Here is a 17,945-nt window from a genome sequence, read left to right on the forward strand (position 1 = left end):
CATCCTGAGCTTCCTGAGCAAGTGCTGGGTATAGGAATGTACCACCAAGCCTACCTTCTAAACAAGGGATTCCAGTGCCAAGAAAAATAAGACAAACCACTAATGTTCCACTGGGGGAGGGGCAGTGATGGGACTTGAACCCAGGGCCTTTTCTGTTTAACTAAGCCAGCTAACTATTTAACTGGCACTAGAGCTTTAGTTCAGAGCACCGCGTCCTGGCTGGAAACAGTCTAGGGTTCACTGTACAGGTCTGAGCTGGTAGCCACACACTACAAGGTCAACCCAAGTCTCTGCAGAGAAGCCAGCTTTTCTCAAGGTTTGTCACTCTGCAGAAGCCATCTGTGCCTCAGGACAAGCAAGGGAGCTAGTGCCTTGTTGGCGGCTCTGACTTGCTGTGGCCAGCCCTCATACTCAATCCTGAAATTCTTCAGCAGCCTATGCAAACTAGAGCACCCAGTGCCTGTCCATCCAGTGCAGCAGGGGGAGTGGCCAGCTGCTCTGCACTTCCCATGGCCCACCAGGGAAGAAATGAGGCTCTCCAAATGGGACCTGTGTAGTCCTTTGACTTTAGAGCATGCCAAAGCCGAAACACTTAAAACTTAAATATAAAACAGATTGGTAGCAGTGGTAAAACCCCAGAAAATACCAAGAAACTAACAGTTTCTTCTTGGGAGACGCTAACCCGTTAGATTTAGAAGGATTTAGAAGGATTACCATGTCTTGTTTCTTCCATTAATAAATTCTATGGGTGCCCGGTGTGGTGGCACACATCTTTCAATCCCAGCACTAAGGAGAAAGAAGTGGCTGGATCTCTCTGAGTTCGAGACCAGCCTGGCCTATATAGTGAGTTATATAGACAGCCAGGTCTACATAGTAAAACACTGCCTCAAAAAAAAAAAAAAAAAACCAATAAAAATTAATTCTCTGGGTGATCATTACCGTGATTATGTATTCTTTTTCTATACAGACATTTCAATACATTTAAACTACAAGTGCTCATTGTGGCAAAGCTCAGAGAGAAACAGAAAAGGGAGCCAAGACTGTGGCGTGGGGGTTGAGTGCAAGGCCCTAGGTTCAAGCCCAGCACTGGAAGGAGAAAGCCCTTTTTAGTGACTTGACTAGCGAAATTTGTAGACTGATCTTAGTCTATAAATCTGAAGTCTCCTGACATACATCACGAAGCCTCTGACTTGGGAGGGTGGTCCTCTAGGCAACACTTGTGGTCCTGCAGTTACCATAGCAACAATACTGCTGAGTAGCTGTTAGAATATCATTACTCAGAGAATATGTTTAAATATAAGATTTGCTTACTGTATCCAAGAAAAGTAAGTTATCTTTGCTCCCACCAAAGACCATTATTTCATTTTCTTTTCCCAAACAGGCCGTGTGCCATAACCTGTGATGGAAAAGTATGAAAAGTATGAGATGCTGTCAGGGAAGAGAGTGCACATCACACAGCTGATTCCAAAGCTCACACTCTGAAGTGATCTATCCCACAGGTTCATCATATTTCAGTCAGAGAGATGACTCCTGCTAACTCTGTCTCAGCTCCCAGATTTGCTAAGTCCCTTATCTTATACATATTATCCCTGAAATGAATTTAAAGGCTCAATTCCTCAAGTGCAACAAGCACCCTTTCTAGCACCTTTGGTGGCCTCCATGTCAATTCCTGTCACCTTTGTCCTTCCTCCATGCTCTGCGCCCCATCAGTTGACAAATGCACACGGAACCCCCTTCCCACGTCTACTTCAAAGCCGTCACTCTATAACAGCATTAGTATAGATTTACATATCAACATACATACAAATATTTAGATCTTTTTCTCAGTTGTCATTTGTTAAATAACAGAAAGATCTATCATAATCTGACTCTACACAATCTGGAGTAAGATTATTTCTGGACTATGGCGCAAGACAGCATGGTGACTGCAGATGATCCTGTGGTCTGCTGTATCTGAATGTCCTATGAGGCCATTCTGCAGATGATCCTGTGGTCTGCTGTATCTGAATGTCCTATGAGGCCATTCTGCAGATGATCCTGTGGTCTGCTGTATCTGAATGTCCTATGAGGCCATTCTGCAGATGATCCTGTGGTCTGCTGTATCTGAATGTCCTATGAGGCCATTCTGCAGATGATCCTGTGGTCTGCTGTATCTGAATGTCCTATGAGGCCATTCTGCAGATGATCCTGTGGTCTGCTGTATCTGAATGTCCTATGAGGCCATTCTGCAGATGATCCTGTGGTCTGCTGTATCTGAATGTCCTATGAGGGCATTTTCATCACACTAGTCAACTAAATCTGAGGAATTGTTATGGTGCTATTTGATTTCCTTTAATAATAACATATTGTTTCTATAATATTTATCCTACAATATACAACAAATAAATAGCATTTTCTTTCTCAAACTATTCACATTAATGAATATACCAGACTGTTGTTTATTTTCAGAGATGGTCTCACATAGCCCAGGCTGCCACCAAACTCACTACATAGCCAATGACAGCCTTAAGCTCCTGGTCCTCCCACCCATACTTCCCAATTCTAGGATCAAAGGGGTGGACCATCACTCCCTGCTCAAATAGTTAATAAGAAAAAAAAAATCTGTCTCTACAGTAACTTGAAAGCAAATATGTCTAATAAGTTACTTCAAATATCTCCTAAAAACAACTATGATTAAAGCTAACACTATTCCAATCTATTTATTAAAAATAGTAACATTAAAAATCGATCAGGTTTTAAATTACTTCATTAGCTAAGATTATATATTTAGCTAAAAGTAACATTTTCAATTTTGCAACTATGTATGAAAAGTATATAAATCATTTCCAATGAACATAACCAAAATGATAATTACTTTATTCAGTTAACATGAAGCTTATTTGAGAAGTAAGTATTTTGCTTATGGTTTCCTTATAGACACTGCATTCTGTCCTAAATCTTCAAACTCTCACTGGTTTCCTTTGGGCTTACCTGGGCCTGGTGTAAGGTAAATGTCTCAGTTGTTTCCAACAGTTTGTTGTGATATTGTGAATCCAGCAATCACCTGTAATATTAGGGCAGTTCAGAAATGATGATTAGGGCATTGATTATAATTTTAATGTTGTTTACAGGTTTATCATGTTATACTTGTATCATTATCTTGGGTGAATCTGCATATTTTTCATAAATATTTTAAGCATCTACAAAGCAAGAGTGCCCCACACCCTAGAGGCAACAACCATCAAAGTTTGGGCTTATACTCAAGTCCATTTAGCACAAGTGAGCCCTGGGCTCAATGTCAGCCAAAGAGAAGAAAAAGGAAAGACAAGAGGGGAAGAAGGAACAGGAAGGAGGAAGAGAGAGAGAGAAGAGAAGAGCTCGGCCACATGTGCTATTTGTCTGTGTTGTCCTTCCTGTGACTTCTTACATCTTGCATGATTCTAGGTCTTGCGTGATTCTCCCCGTAAACATGTCAGTACACATTGCCAAGATGAATGGACACAAAACTAAATGTTCTGGTACCCATGCAACCAAATCTTCATCTTACTCTATAAGGAAGTGTTAGATAATTCAACTTCCCATATGCTAATGATCAAAAATAGCAAGCCTAGGTCTGGAGAGATGGCTCAGTGGTTAAGAGCAGTGTGGTGACATTTGTTTATATTTTAACAAATAAAACTTGCCTGAAGATCAGAGCACAGAGGTAAGCCACCAGAGGCCAGGCATTGGTGGTGGCTCATACCTTTAATCCCAGGATTCGGGAGACAGGCAAATAGATCTCTGTTAGTTCAAGGACACCCTAGGCTACATGAGATTGATCCAGTCTCAAAAAGAAAGAGAATTTACACAAATCCCATGCCTTTAACCCCAGCACTAGGGGAAGAAATAGGAATGATATGGCTGGGCAGAGAGAGGAATATAATGAAGAAGACAGGAGTTCACTGCTGTCTGAGGTTTGGGGGAGACAGCTGCAGTCTGAGCATCATCCCTGCACCTGTAGTCTGAGCTGCAGTCTGAGCATCACCCCTGCACCTGTAGTCTGAGGTGCAGTCTGAGCATCACCCCTGCACCTGTAGTCTGAGCTGCAGTCTGAGCATCACCCCTGCACCTGTAGTCTGAGCTGCAGTCTGAGGATCACCCCTGCACCTGTAGTCTGAGCTGCAGTCTGAGCATCACCCCTGCACCTGTAGTCTGAGCTGCAGTCTGAGGATCACCCCTGCACCTGTAGTCTGAGCTGCAGTCTGAAGTGACAGTCTAAGCACAGGACCCCCCTTTGGTCTGAGCACTGGTAGAGGTAAAAGGTCTCTCTAGTGGCTGGCTGCTCTGCTTCTCTTCAGTTTTCACCCCCTAATATCTGACTCTGGGTATTATTTATTAAGACTAATTAGAATTCATGCTATAGAGTACTGGCTGCTCATCCAGAGGACGCGGGTTCAATTCCTGCACCCAGGTGGCAGCTCAGAACTGTCTATAACTCCAGTTCCAGGGGATGTGGCATCCTCACACAAACATGCATGTAAGCAAAGCACCAATACATATAAAACAAATAAATTTCAAAAAAAGAGCCCACAAGATGGCTTAACAGATAAATGCATCTGTTGTCAAGACTTGAGAGTGGTTCCTAGAATCCACCTGGAAGACGAGAACTGACTCCGTAAAGCTGTCTTCTAATTTCCACACCCATGTCATGGCACATGTGTACATACACACAAATAAATAAATAAAACGAAAAAAAATAGTTAAGAAAATAATCTAACATGTCAAACCCAGCCATGCGTACCCTTGTCGGTTGTGTGTCCTGATGCCGCAATTTACTGATACGAAAAGAACTTCACTGGAATACTCACAGCTACTAGAACCAGCAGTAACAGGAGCACCAGACTTCTGAGCCAGAGAGACAGCTCAGTGGATCGCAGTGCTTGCTGCCCAGACCTGAGGACCTGGGCTCCGACCCTGAAGCCCACAGAATGGCAGGAGATAACCGACGCCCACAAGCTGTTCTCTGACCTCTACAAGTCAGTGTGGGACACACACACACACTCACACAATACATACACAAATGAATAAATAAATGTAAAACAAACAAACAAAGCACCAATGAGAGGAGTTACAGGATCCCACTGAGCATTCTGTAGTTCTAGAACAAAAAGAAGATGTTGGCTTCACCTTGCGCTTCCAGCCTCAGGGAAGACTGCCGTCCACATTCTGGCTTACAGTACAACAGCTTCTGGACAGACAGTCCTGACGCAGGATCATGGGATGTGGGGAGGGAAGGGGGCTTTAAGTTTTCTCTCTCTGTCCTCTCTCTTAGGGCCTTGACCAGGTACATGTCAGGTAAACATTCTACCAGTGAATTATAATCCCACCCTGCAGATATATGGTTAAGAATACTGGGAGAAAAGAATGACTTCAGTATAACTATGAACTATAATTAATCAAAAAAAAAAAAAAAAACCAAAAAACCAGAGAGAGAGCAATGGCTTAGAAGGTAAAGGTACCAGCTGCAAAGCCCAGTGACCTAAGTTTGACCCCTGGAGCCCACATGGTATTAGGAGAGACCCAGCTCTCATATGCTGTCCTGTCTTCCACACATGCGCATAGGCACATCTCACATATACATTCATGCGCTCTCACACACAGAACAGGAAGAAATGAAAAACGGTTTCTAACCATCCACACCCCCAGGACAGAGGCCCCCTCAGGCTCCCACACGCCTCAGGCAGGGACTGGGACACGGATACGCCCTTCCCTGGATGCCTGCCACCTGGGTACTGCACACCACAGGACTTGGGGTAAGGGAGGAAATGTCCGTATGCTAGGCTGTATGGACTTACTCAGAGGAACATTGTCTGCACTTAGTCCACCAAATAGGAAAAGCTTGTCATCAGCGATTGCTGTCAGCGTGTGCCATGACCGAGGTTTGGGGCTCTCTTCATTAACAGAAATCCTGTAGCAAGGAAAAAAAATAAACTCAAACTTTGAATTAAACAAAATGAGGTTTTTTTTTGTTTTGTTTTGTTTTTTGTTTTTTTTTTTTAATCATCTCAGGTCTTATTTTTCCCCAGCACAGCCTCATCACGCAGCCAGGCTGGCCTCTGGCTCACAGTGTTCCTGCCTTGGCCATTGGTGCTATGCACTGAGCACCACGCTCATCTCAAATCTTCTTTTTGTTTGTTTTTTGTTTTTGTTTTTTGAGACAGGTTTCTTTGTAGCTTTGGGGTCTGTTCTGGAACTAGCTCTTGTAGACGAAGCTGGCCCCGAACTCACAGAGATCCCCCTGCCTGTGCCTCCCCAGTTCTGGGATTAAAGGTGTGCGCCACCACCACCCCAGGCTCATCTCAGATCTTAAAGGAAAACTTGAGCTGGGGAGTGGAGGTGCACACTTGCAATCCCAGCACCCCAAGATCGTGCATTTGAGGATATCCTGGGCTACACAGTAACTTCAAGGTCAGCTTGAGCTATATACAGATATCTTGCTGGGAAAGAAAGAGACAGGAATGGAGGAGGGGAGGGGAATAAAGAAGGGAGGGAAGGAAGGAGAAAAAATGGAGGAAAGAGAAAACAAAGGAAAATAAATACTTGGTTATAAATCATTTAACAAGTACGAAAATATGTTTTAAAAGGAGACTACTATAGCCTTGCCCCTCAGCAACGGGAATGAATATTAATTTGGCCCAATCTTTGAGGACTTCTATGTGCATGCTAATTGTGCTTCCTAAGAAGACAGACTGGATCACACATTGCTCTGCACCCATTTCTCTCAGTATGACCCTCAGGCTTCCACAGAGCAGTGTCTTTTGGCACTGGAAGCCTGGCAGCCCTGGGCACAGGTCCTGCGATGTAAACAATCCTACAGCAGACAGAAGGACTGAGATCAAGCTTTGTCCAGGCTTTGTTTTTATTTTTAGTTGGGTTTCATTGTTTTGGTTGTTGTTGCTGTTTGTTTTGCTTTTTGTTTGGAAACAATTTCTCTACATAGCTCTGGCTGTCCTGGAACTCACTCTGTAGACCAGGCTGGCTCAAACTCAGAGATCCACCTGCCTCTGCCTCCTGAATGCTGGGATTAAAGGTGTGCACCACCGCTGCCCAGTACTTTTATCTTTAGTTTATTTCTTTATTTTTATTTTATTTTATTTTATTTTATTTTGGTTTTTTCGAGACAGGGTTTCTCTGTGGCTTTGGAGCCTATCCTGGAACTAGCTCTGTAGACCAGGCTGGCCTTGAACTCACAGAGATCCACCTGTCTCTGCCTCCCGAGTGCTGGGATTAAAGGCGTGCGCCACCACCGCCCGGCTTCTTTAGTTTATTTTTTATTTTATGTGCATTGGTGTGTGTTTGTGTGAGGGTACCCTGGATCTGGAGTTACAGGCAGTTGTAAGTCACCATGTGGATGCTGGGAACCAAATGCGGGTCCTCTGGAAGAGCAGCCAATGCTCCTAACTGCTGAGCCGTCTCTTGTTGAAAGTTGCAATAAGCATTTTTTTTTAGATTCATACACACACATTCATATCCATAAATATACTTGCATTGTCTTCAGAGAATTCCTGAGTCAAAATTAAACTTTCTTTTCTTTTTGTTTCTTTGTGACAGCGTCTCACTCTATAGACCAGGCTGTCCTGAAACTCACTCTGTAGACCAAGCTGTCCTGAAACTCACTCTGTAGACCAGGCTGGCCTGGAACTCACTCTGTAGACCAGGCTGGCCTGGAACTCACTCTGTAGACCAGGCTGGCCTGGAACTCACTCTGTAGACCAGGCTGGCCTGGAACTCACTCTGTAGACCAGGCTGGCCTCAAACTCCAGAGCTCTACCTGTCTCTGCCTCCCGAGTGTTGGGAGAAAAGGCCTGCACCACCACCGCCCGCTCCAGTGTCTAGCTGAAGCACACTGTAGGCTACCTTTCAGGAAGAAACTGTGCCGGCCATACTTCTACCAAGTGTGCTGCCACAGCTCAGCACGGGTGGCCTCGGGTGGCCTCTGGGCACCCATTCCTTCTGGGAGCTGCTCCTCTGTGTCCTTCCCGCTTTCCTACTAGATTGTCGGGTTTTTCCCCTCTAAGAGTTCTTGGGGACTTTTGACTTCAACTTTCTCTCTAAAAGAAAAAAAAGGCTATAAATAAATATTGCTTTCAGTTTACTTCTGGTTTCCATTTTCCAATATGCCTTTTAGTATTTTGTGTACTTTTTTTGTAGAGAAATTTTTAATCTTTAGCTGGTTTTATGAATAAGTCTTTCTTACTTACCGAGTTCAGGGTTACATAATATTTAATGCCAAAGTTTTAAGAATAACTAGATATTTTCTTCTCACACTTTTAGTTTGTTTGTTTTAAGACAGGGTTTCTCTGTAGCTTTGGAGCCTATTCTAGCACTAGCCCTGTAGACCAGGCTGGCCTCGAACTCACAGAGATCCGCCTGCCTCTGACTCCCAAGTGCTGGGATTAAAGGCGTGCTCCACCACCACCCAGCTCTTCTCACACTTTTATGGTTTTATTTTTTTATTTGCTGGGGTTTGTGTTGTTTTAAAGACAGGGTCTTGCTATATACCTCAGTCAGGTCTCAAATTTGCCATGTAGCCAAAGCTAACCCCAAACTCACTGTCTTCCTGCCTCAGCCTCCTGAGTATACTAGTGAGATTACTTGTGTGTAGCACTGTGTCTGGCTAGTCATGGTTTTATTTGTGTATGTGTGGAGGCCAAAGGCCAGCAACAGGGCTGTGACTCAGGAGCTGTCTACATTAGCTTTGTTTGTGTGTTTATATGTGACAGGGATTTTCACCCGCCTGGAACTTGCCGGCTCAGGAAGGCTGATTGGCCAGTTAGCCCTAAGAATCCACCTCTCTCTGCCTCCCTAGGGCTGTGACTGGAAGCTCACACACCATACCTGGTTTTTTATATGGGTTCTGGGGACCTGAGCTGGGACCTCATGTCTGCTAGGCAAGCACTTCCTGGCTGAGCTACTTCCCTAGTCCTCGTGGTTTTATTTATTTATTTATTTTGGTTTTTTTCTAGACAGGGTTTCTCTGTATAGCCCTGGCTGTTCTGGAACTCACTCTATAGACCAGGCTGGCCTCAAACTCAGAAATCTGCCTGCCTCTGCCTTCCAAGTGCTGGGATTAAAGGTTCATACCACCATCAACTAGCCTATGGTTTTATCTTTAATAGTATTTATACTTTATAATAATATATAGCCCTGATTACACTGCATTACAGGAATATCCAGGTTAATATGTAATCTGTCTTTCATCCATTTCATTATCTAGGTGAAGGTGTGTGGAATGATTCCACCAGCCACTCCATCTCCACTAGACGAGTCCCCAAAGAATACTTACTCTAAAGCCGATATTTTCACATGATTCTTTTCAACTCTTACTATTTTTATGCTTTTTATAATTTGCACAAACCCCATTTAGCTGACTGTGGTACCTGGAATCCTTTCACTTGGGAGGCTGAGGCAGGACAACCAGAATTCAAGGCCAGCCCGGGCTACTTGGTGAGATTCTGTCTTAAAAGGGAGGGAGCAAGGGAAAAAAATTTAAATTTCATGTTTTTTGTTTAGGTACATAATCTAAAAAAATATCAGCTCAATGTCAGAAACCCAAGTTTGGATTCCGCCCACACCCATCCCTCCAGAGTGGACCGTGGTCTTCAGACTCACCTGCCAGACCAAGTCCAGGTATCCAAGTTTAGATAGTGTAGGTCATTCATTCTAGTTTGCTGAAATAAAAAGCATAATGATTGGATAGCGTTTTAACTCTTTTATGGAATAAAATGTTAGTTTGCAAACAAGTTCAGATCAAGCATGAATTGCCCTAGTCTACTGAGCACTGGAAGCTTAAATACTGGAAATCAATTCTAAGGATTAAGAAAATTAATATGGAGCTCCCAGAATAATGTGCCAGAGAAGCAAATGGAAGAGATGGTTTAAAGTAACAGCTTAGATGTTAAGAAACTAAACATTCCTGACCCTGCACGCAAGTGGAGGGTCCTCACTAAAATACAATTAAAAATCATCTATGACAGTGTGGAGGGTCTCTTTGGGAAACAGAAGACAAATACAAATTAGCACTAGGTGCAGCTTAATCTCTTAGGTTATTTGAATGTTCAGATGCTCCACAGAGTCAGAGGACAAGTTTTGATAAACATCACCCACGAAAATATCATTTCCATTGAAAACACTGACCAAAACGCGTCCGCCAAAGATATACCCTTTATTTCCCAGAACTGCACATGAATGCGCGGCTCGTGGCTGTGGCGGAACTCCACCCTGCAAGCAGAGATCAGAACAGAGGCAGACTTGAGGCAGCTGTACCAGCCACATCCTGTGCTCAGTCAGAACTACAAATAGCTTCTTCAAGAAGAAAACGCACCCCTCTGTCCTTAAATGCCCACCACCCCGAAAAAATGAAAGTTCATATAAATTTAGCTTGAAATATAAAGATTTTTAAAATCAGATTTAAAAAAATCACTCCTGTTTTCTTCCCTTACTCCAAACCAAAGATCTAATATTACATCATAGAGACTAAGAATTTCCTCATGGCTTCCAAAGTCCTCAAATTCACAAAACAACTTCATTGATGGTTTAAGTCAAGCTTAAGCCCTTCTCATTTCCTAGGCAATATTGGATTTTAGAAGTTGGGTTTTTTGTTGTTTTTCTCTTCCTAAAATTCTTAGACTATAAAAAAAATACTTCTCTATCCTTTATCTTGAATGAAGCTCAGCTGATGTTTCAGGCTCACTTGAATAACCGTACTGAAATCCAGCTGGTATAAAGAATTAGCATTTACCTCTGTAACTGTTAAATTGAGAAAAAATCATTTTAAAAAGTTGGTCCCTAGAGCTAGAGGGATGCTCACCGGCCAGGAGCACAGACTGCTCCTGCAGAGGACCTACTTCAGTCCTCAGCACCACATGGCAGCTCACAACCCTCCGTAACTCCAGTTCCAGGGGATCCAACGCCCTCTTCCAGGCTCCTCGGGCAATACACACGTTTCCCACATATCCATGCGGTCAATACACCCATTCACATAAAATAAAAATAAATCTTTAAAAGGTGTTGATCTGTTTGATTTCTATATACTGTTTAAATGAATCTGAATTTATGTTTGGTTCAGAATAAAATAATAGTGATAATATGTTTTCTCTTGGTAGAATCGCATGTAGCTCACGGGTTTGTAAAAACACAGGTGTTGAGCTGAGGGTACAGTTCCATGGTGGAGAACAAGTCTAGTACGTATGAGGCTGTTCACTTGATCTAGCACTGGGGAAAAAGAAAGAAAAAACTCTTGGACTCTGTTTTAAAAGGGCTTTGTAAGAGAGCTGCTAATTCCACAGACACGGGGGGGGGGGGGGGGGGGGGGGGGGGCTGCAGAGAGCCACGCCTGGAATAGCTGCACGGGAGGCCAGTCTCGACCACACAGCAAGCTTGAGGTCTGCCGAGACACGTGAGACTACGTGAGACTCTTTCTTAAAAATGAAAAGCTGGCTGGGCGGTGTTGGGGTAGGTACACCTGGGAGGCAGAGGCAGGCGGATCTCTGTGAGTTCAGGGCCAGCCTGGTCTACAGAGTGAGTTCCAGGACAGATAAGGCTTCACAGAAAACCCCTGTCTCAGTAATTGTAACCTAGCACCAAGGATGTAAAGGTCAGGGAGGATTGCAAGTTCTAGGTCAGCAGTCCACATCAGTGTAGTCCACATAGTGAGACCCTCTCAAAACACCAAAGACAGAAAAGGGAGGGAGAGAGGGAGAATTATTTTTCATGCAATTACAAACCCAATTACTAAAATCAAGTAACTTAGGAAAAAGGCATTTTTAAAATATCAATGGATATAAAAATAGCACTCCCACGCAGAAACAAACACACAGAAAGAGTTTCTCAAGAAAGGAAAAGCTGGTAAGAATGAGAGTGGGCTGGGCTCAGAGGAAGGGCTCCGGCTCCGGAGGCTCCAGGGAATTTAGCGCTTACTTTAATTTCAGGTTGAGACCAAGTCCTTGTCTTTGTGTCAAACACATGGACATCATTGTGCCACCCCCAGAAGATCTGCTCTTCCTAAAACAGAAACAATCGGTTAGGAGCTCTGTGGCTGAAACACCAGCACAGTTCCACCACACATGTACTGGTGAAGGTGAAGTGACAGGCAGCGTCGCCACGGTGGCAAAGCCCGGCCCACGCCACACCCCACAGCTGCCCTCAAGCCCACGCCGTGCTGCTGCCGGTCTCCAGTACCACGACTCCCTCACTCAGCAGGTTTTCACTTCCTCAGTTGTATGAGACAGAATGAACATTTATATTTTGAGACCTATTTCAAAACTTATCTTTGCTATAATAAACTTTAGTTGGCTGTTGTTTGCTGCTTTAAAAAAAGTACTAATTGGGGGTGGGGGAGGGGAATGGGATGGAAAGACTGCTCAACACTTAAGAGCACTGACTGTTCTCCTGGAGGACCCAGGTTCAACCCCCAGCACCCACAGGGAAGCTCACAACTGTTTGTAACTCCAGTCCCGTGGGATCCAACACCCTCTTCTGGCCTCTGCCAGCACTACACACACATGGTGTACAGACATACATGCAGGCAGAACATCTATACACATAATATAAAAATAAAGGTAAAAAAATGTTAAATTCACCAGGCATGATGGTGCAAGCCTTTAATCCCAACACTCAGGAGGCACAGCGGGGGATCTCTGAGTTTAAGGTCAACCTGGTCTACAGAGTGAGTTCTAGGACAGCCAGGGCTACACAGAAAAACCCTGTCTCAAAAAAACAAAAAACAAAAAAAAAAAAACCCAGTAAGTAAGTAAGTAAATTTAAAGTTAAACTCTAATTGATCCCTTCTATTTTACCAAGAAATTTGGTTCCCCTTTCTAAAAAATGTTTTTCATATCTGGGCATGATTAATCCCAGTACTTGGGAGGCAGAGGCAGGTGGATCTCTATGAGTTCGAGCCGAGCCTGGTCCACAGAGTGAGTTCCAGGACAGACTCCAAAGCTACACAGAGAAACCCTGTCTTGAAAAACAAAAGGGAGGAAGAGAGAGAGAAAGAGAGAGAGAGAAAGAGAGAGAGAGAGAGAGAGAGAGAGAAGAGTGGGGGGGGGGCAATTCATTATTCCTAAGGCTTATAGTGATGCTGAATTAAAGAAAAAAATTAAAGAGTGATTGATTACTTCCTTACCCAAGATGCATCATGTACATCAAAACAGTCTTGAAGTTCACTGTGCCTCCTGTACCCATAACCACCAAAATATATTAATCTGAAAAACAAACGCAGAGGACAAACTTTAGGAGTCTTGTTTCTAGTTTGCTCAGATAGTTGAAACAGCTGGGCACCGTTGCTCAGGTCTGCAATTCTAGCACTCAGGAAGCTGAGACAGGAGGATTATCATGTGTTCCCAAGTCAGCCTGGGCTACTTAATGAATTCTAGGCCAACTCCAGAATGAGACCCTGCAGCAAAAGTCACATAAACAAAAAGAATTTGAGGGGCTGAAGAGATGGTTCAGAGGTTCAGAGCACTGGCTACTCTTCCAGAGGATCAGGGTTCAATTCCCACATGGCAGCTCACAACTCCAGGGAATGCAATACTCTCATACATGCAGGCAAAACACCAATGCACATGATATAAAAATAAGTAATAAATCATTTTTATTTTATTTATTTATTTGCTTTGGTGTTTTGAGACAGGGTTTCTCTGAGTAACAGCCTTAGCTATCCTGGAACTTGCTTTGTAGACCAGCCTGACTTCGAATTCACAGAGATTTGTCTGCCTTTGCCTCCCCACTGCTGGGATTAAAGTGCACCACCCCCCTCAGCTCCATAAATCATTTCTTAAAAAAACAAATTTGAAATTGATTTCTTCTCTTACCTTACCCACCTAAACAAGCCAAATAAACTACACAATTAGGGTTTAAAAAAACAAAGAATTCAGGGAACGAGACAGGAAGGAAATAACCGCAGCAGGTGATGAACCTACAGTGGGAGAGAAGAGATCCACAGGCTTCCTCATGCCTCCTGCAAGGGCAGGAGAAAGGTGCCACTAGGTACGTGGGGACGTGCAAAGAAAAACCACCCCGCTGCCAGCAGTCATGCTTGGGCTGGGATGGCAAAGGAGTCAGAGGAAAGTCAGCCTCAGGGGACTGAACACTTGTCCGACTCTTGTAGTCTTTAGGGAAGCTCAGCATGGCCTTCAAAAGCTGGACCAGGGCTTGCGGGATAATTAGTAGCAGAGTGCTTGCCTAGCTGGGTCCGCTGAAGAACTGAAGGGGAAAAAGCTGAAGTTCAAGAGGGCAGGTGAGCAAATCCCCTGGAGATAATTTAAACTTTCAACTGCTGGAAGCACCTGGATCAGAGCAAAGTTGTACCCAGGAGTCATCTGAGGAATCTGAAAAAGTCAGACCACCAGGGACTGTGCTTGAATAGCGTTTGGAGCTTTAGAAGTTTCCAGTAGCAGATGTGTGGAAGCCACACCCAAGAAGAAAAGAAACACAGACTTAGGGGCTCTTTGTGGTGGGGGCAAAGGGGCCAACATGGTGGACAGGGTAGACAGAGGAAGCTGGCCTTCCGTGTGCACTTTTCAATACGGCTTCAGATTTTAACAGGTCAGTGTGATAATGATCTAGAAACATAAATAAATTATTCAAGGTGAAAAATCCAAACATCGTTTCTTCCTTGTTTTTGTTTGTTTATTTGGTTGGTTGATTTTTGGTTTTGGGTTTTTTTTTTTTTTTTGGTTCCTTTGTTTGTTTGTTTTTTGGTTTTTTGACACGGTTTCTCTGCAGCTTTGGATCTTGTTGTCCTAGAACTAGCTCTTGGACAAGACCAAACTGGTCTTGAAGTCACAGAGATCCACCTGCCTCTGCCTCCCAAGTGCTGGGATTAAAGGCGTGCACCACCACCGCCCAGCTCCCATGTTCACTTTTATAACATGGTTCTTACCAGTTTTAGGGCGCTGTTGCCACTGACATCAAAACAAATTATAATTACTAGAAAACATGGTGATTCCTCAAGCTTGGCCAAAGGCTATATCCTAATCTAAGGATATTAAAGTTCAGGTGCCGCTTTACCTGTCTTTGAACACCCAGCAGGAAAGTTTGTCACGTGGTGTGGGTGGTTGTCCATCAAACTTGGTGACTTTTTCCCAGACATAAGTTCCATCTCTTGTTCGTAAGTTGACAAAGTAGAGCTTTGAAAAGATGACAGTAACATTAGGAGCCAACACATCTGGAAATGAACTCTGTATGCGGGGGGTGGGGAGGTGGGAGGGGGTGGGGAGGGTCTTCCATCCAAAAACTAACCCAACTTTTATTTCCAATAAATACCCATTAGAAAATTTAAATTATAAAATTGATGAAAACAAGATGGGATTACAAAAGCAATGGTGTGGAGAACATACTGCAACAGCCCCTTCCCCCCTGCTCTTGCCTGTGGGCAACATTCAAGAACGCAGCTCACTGAAGGAGGGACACACGGAAGAACACGGCTGCTGCACCCTCCATCTAGCTTTGAAGTCTAACGACTCTAAACTTAGGATGCCCTCCAGCTGTATTCTCCTTAAAGGATTTGCAGATGTGTGGCATGAGATGGCACATTAGGGACTCATGTAGCCGCACTCTTGAGGTAGGAGAAAGGATTACTCGGTTGCTGTAGCCTTTGTCATCATAGCCTCCAAAAACGTACAGCCTGCCGTTGATGCAAGCCCCACAGCTTCCCGACATGGAGGTGGGGAGCTCTCCTTCCATCAGGTGCATTTTCCTACAACAAGGACCACAGAGAATCTCTTACTTTCCTAGCAGACAGAAGCTCCCTTTAAATTCCCTGAGTACTCTTCCCATAGCCAACTGGAAGCAAAATGTATAGCCAGGTGCCATCACACACACCTGTAATCCCAGCCCTGGGGAGACTGAGACAGGAAGATGAGAGTTGGGGACCTGTCTGGGTTACAATGTGAGACCCTATCCCCAAATAAAAGAAAACAATGAATAAATAAAGAAGTGTGAAGAGACCCACAATAAAGACTGTCGTCCTGCCTGGGAGGGGAGAGTCAAAGAAGTTCTCATGCTGAGTCACGCTGAGTAAAACCCTATTCAGAGACAGTGAAGGCTTTGAAAGGGATGGGGAAGGACAGAGGGAGGGAAAGAACTGTAGAGAGAGGAGGAAACATTGTGAACGTAGGGTGTGTGAAGCCTGCTCTTGTCCCCTAGGGTCTACGAGGGCTCTGAGTTAGAAGACTTGCATTTTGTGCTATGACAGTACTCACCACAGCCCGCTGTCAATGTCGTAGGTCCAAAGTTCATCGCTCGGCAAGTACACCTCATTGTCTTCAATAGACTAAAAACGAAGAACGCACAAAATTACCACTTTTATTATGTTCTTCACGAATAAAGTTCAAATAGTTCCTTGGGGTGAGAAAAACTGAAATCAATGTTTAGAATAAAACGAGAAATACATGAGTCTCAAGTGAAAGGCTCAGGGTAGCTAAACTTTCACCTAGAAAAACAACTAAAGACACAGCAGAGCATTGTAGGTCACACATTACAGAAGACTGCTTGGGGTGAAGAGAGCTAGGGAAAGAAGGGCTTTTCTGAAGATATAACCTTCACACACTGAACACATTTGGAGTGTGCTGTAGGGTATTTGTACCCTGTGTGAAGATGGATTGCTGTGATTGGTGTAATAAAGGTCTGAACAGCCAATAGCTAGGAAGGAAGAGGTTAGTTAGGTGGGACTTCCAGGGGACAGAGGACTCTAGGGAGAAGAAAGGCAGAGTTACCACCCAGATGCCGAGGAAGCAGGATGGGTAGTGTGGGGAGGTCAAGGAGACACTGGAGAGGTTGGACATAGGGTGCAAAGCAGAGGTAGCCGGGCCACATGGAAGAAGGTAGATTACTAAAGCAGGTTAAGTTATAAGAGCTAATGGGACAGTGGCTAAGCTGATGGCCAAGCTGTCACAATTAATGAAGGTCTCCATGCGGTAGTTTGCAGGCTGACAGTTCTAACATCAGAGTACTGCTCTGTGAGTGCCTGCTGTGTCCTCGGCATCGCCGGCTCTGAAGGCTGTTTCACGCCTGATTCCTCGTCCTGAACACTATTTCCCCCAGCAGGCTGGAAAGCTCTTATCTCAGACCTCATTACACCTTAAAAAATTATTTGTTTTTTCTTTGTTTGAGAAAGGGCTTCACTTTGTTCAGACAGGCCTGCAGCTCACCATAAACACCACAGGGGCAGAGGTCACATCTACTTGTTATAGTTAATTTCTCAGAGCTTTGGACAGTGTCCTCATAGAGACAGGTGGACCTCTGCATTCGAGGCCAGCCTGGTCTACAGAGCTAGTGCCAGAACGCCTCATATGTAAAAGGCAAATGGAATTTTTTGTTTGTTTTTCAGACAGGGTTTCTCTGTGTAGCCCTGACTGTCCTGGAACTCACTCTGTAGACCAGGCTGGCCTCAGACTCACTGAGATCACCCTGCCTCTGCCTCCTGAGTGCTGGGATTAAGGTGTGCACCATCATTGGCTGGCTATGGCAAATGGAATTTATACTGGATAGCCAAGCAGGCTAATTCCTGAAGAACTGACTGCAGCTTCGCTTTAGCCAGGAATTGAAAAGCTCTGTTTGACTAACATTTCACGGGGGATACAGAAACACAAGTGAAGCCCAAGTCAGAGAAGTTGGCACTAGTTGCTCAGAGCCTTCACCCCCGCATTACACCTTCTTAAATGGAGCTTAAAAAAATTTATGTGTGTGTGTGTGTGTGTGTGTGTGTGTGTGTGTGTGTGCGTGTCTGTGCAGGTGCACATGAAGGCCAGAGGCATGGAATCCCTTGGGGCTGGAGTTACAGGTGTTTATGAGCCATCCGACATGGCTGCTGGGAACCGAATCAGGGGCTTGTTGAAGAGCAGGAAGCACTCTTAGCCACTGGGATGGCTCTCCAAACCAATCTCCTCTCTTCTAAATCAAGTTTCCTTTTCCATTGGATCATC

General features: G+C 44.3%; 1 protein-coding gene across 2 annotated transcripts in view; it reads right to left on the minus strand.

Annotated features, from left to right (window-relative positions):
• The window catches only part of Klhdc1 (kelch domain containing 1), a 34,342-nt gene that overhangs the window by 8,207 nt on the left and 8,190 nt on the right, over positions 1–17,945 (minus strand). The window contains exons 2-11 of one of the 2 annotated variants that reach the window (XM_041658362.1): positions 16,224–16,294; positions 15,601–15,718; positions 15,031–15,149; positions 13,145–13,223; positions 11,938–12,021; positions 10,156–10,239; positions 9,631–9,689; positions 5,814–5,926; positions 2,971–3,043; positions 1,312–1,396 (exon numbers count right to left, since the gene is read on the minus strand). In XM_041658362.1, the coding sequence (XP_041514296.1) occupies positions 1,312–1,396; positions 2,971–3,043; positions 5,814–5,926; positions 9,631–9,689; positions 10,156–10,239; positions 11,938–12,021; positions 13,145–13,223; positions 15,031–15,149; positions 15,601–15,718; positions 16,224–16,294 (885 nt within the window). The remainder of the gene's footprint in view (positions 1–1,311; positions 1,397–2,970; positions 3,044–5,813; positions 5,927–9,630; positions 9,690–10,155; positions 10,240–11,937; positions 12,022–13,144; positions 13,224–15,030; positions 15,150–15,600; positions 15,719–16,223; positions 16,295–17,945) is intronic. The other variant, XM_041658361.1, reaches the window with a different exon arrangement.

This window comes from Microtus oregoni, unplaced genomic scaffold (genome assembly GCF_018167655.1).
Source record: "Microtus oregoni isolate MIOR12 unplaced genomic scaffold, Mior012 000009F_ref0000495, whole genome shotgun sequence".
NCBI classification, from domain to species: Eukaryota; Metazoa; Chordata; class Mammalia; order Rodentia; family Cricetidae; genus Microtus; species Microtus oregoni.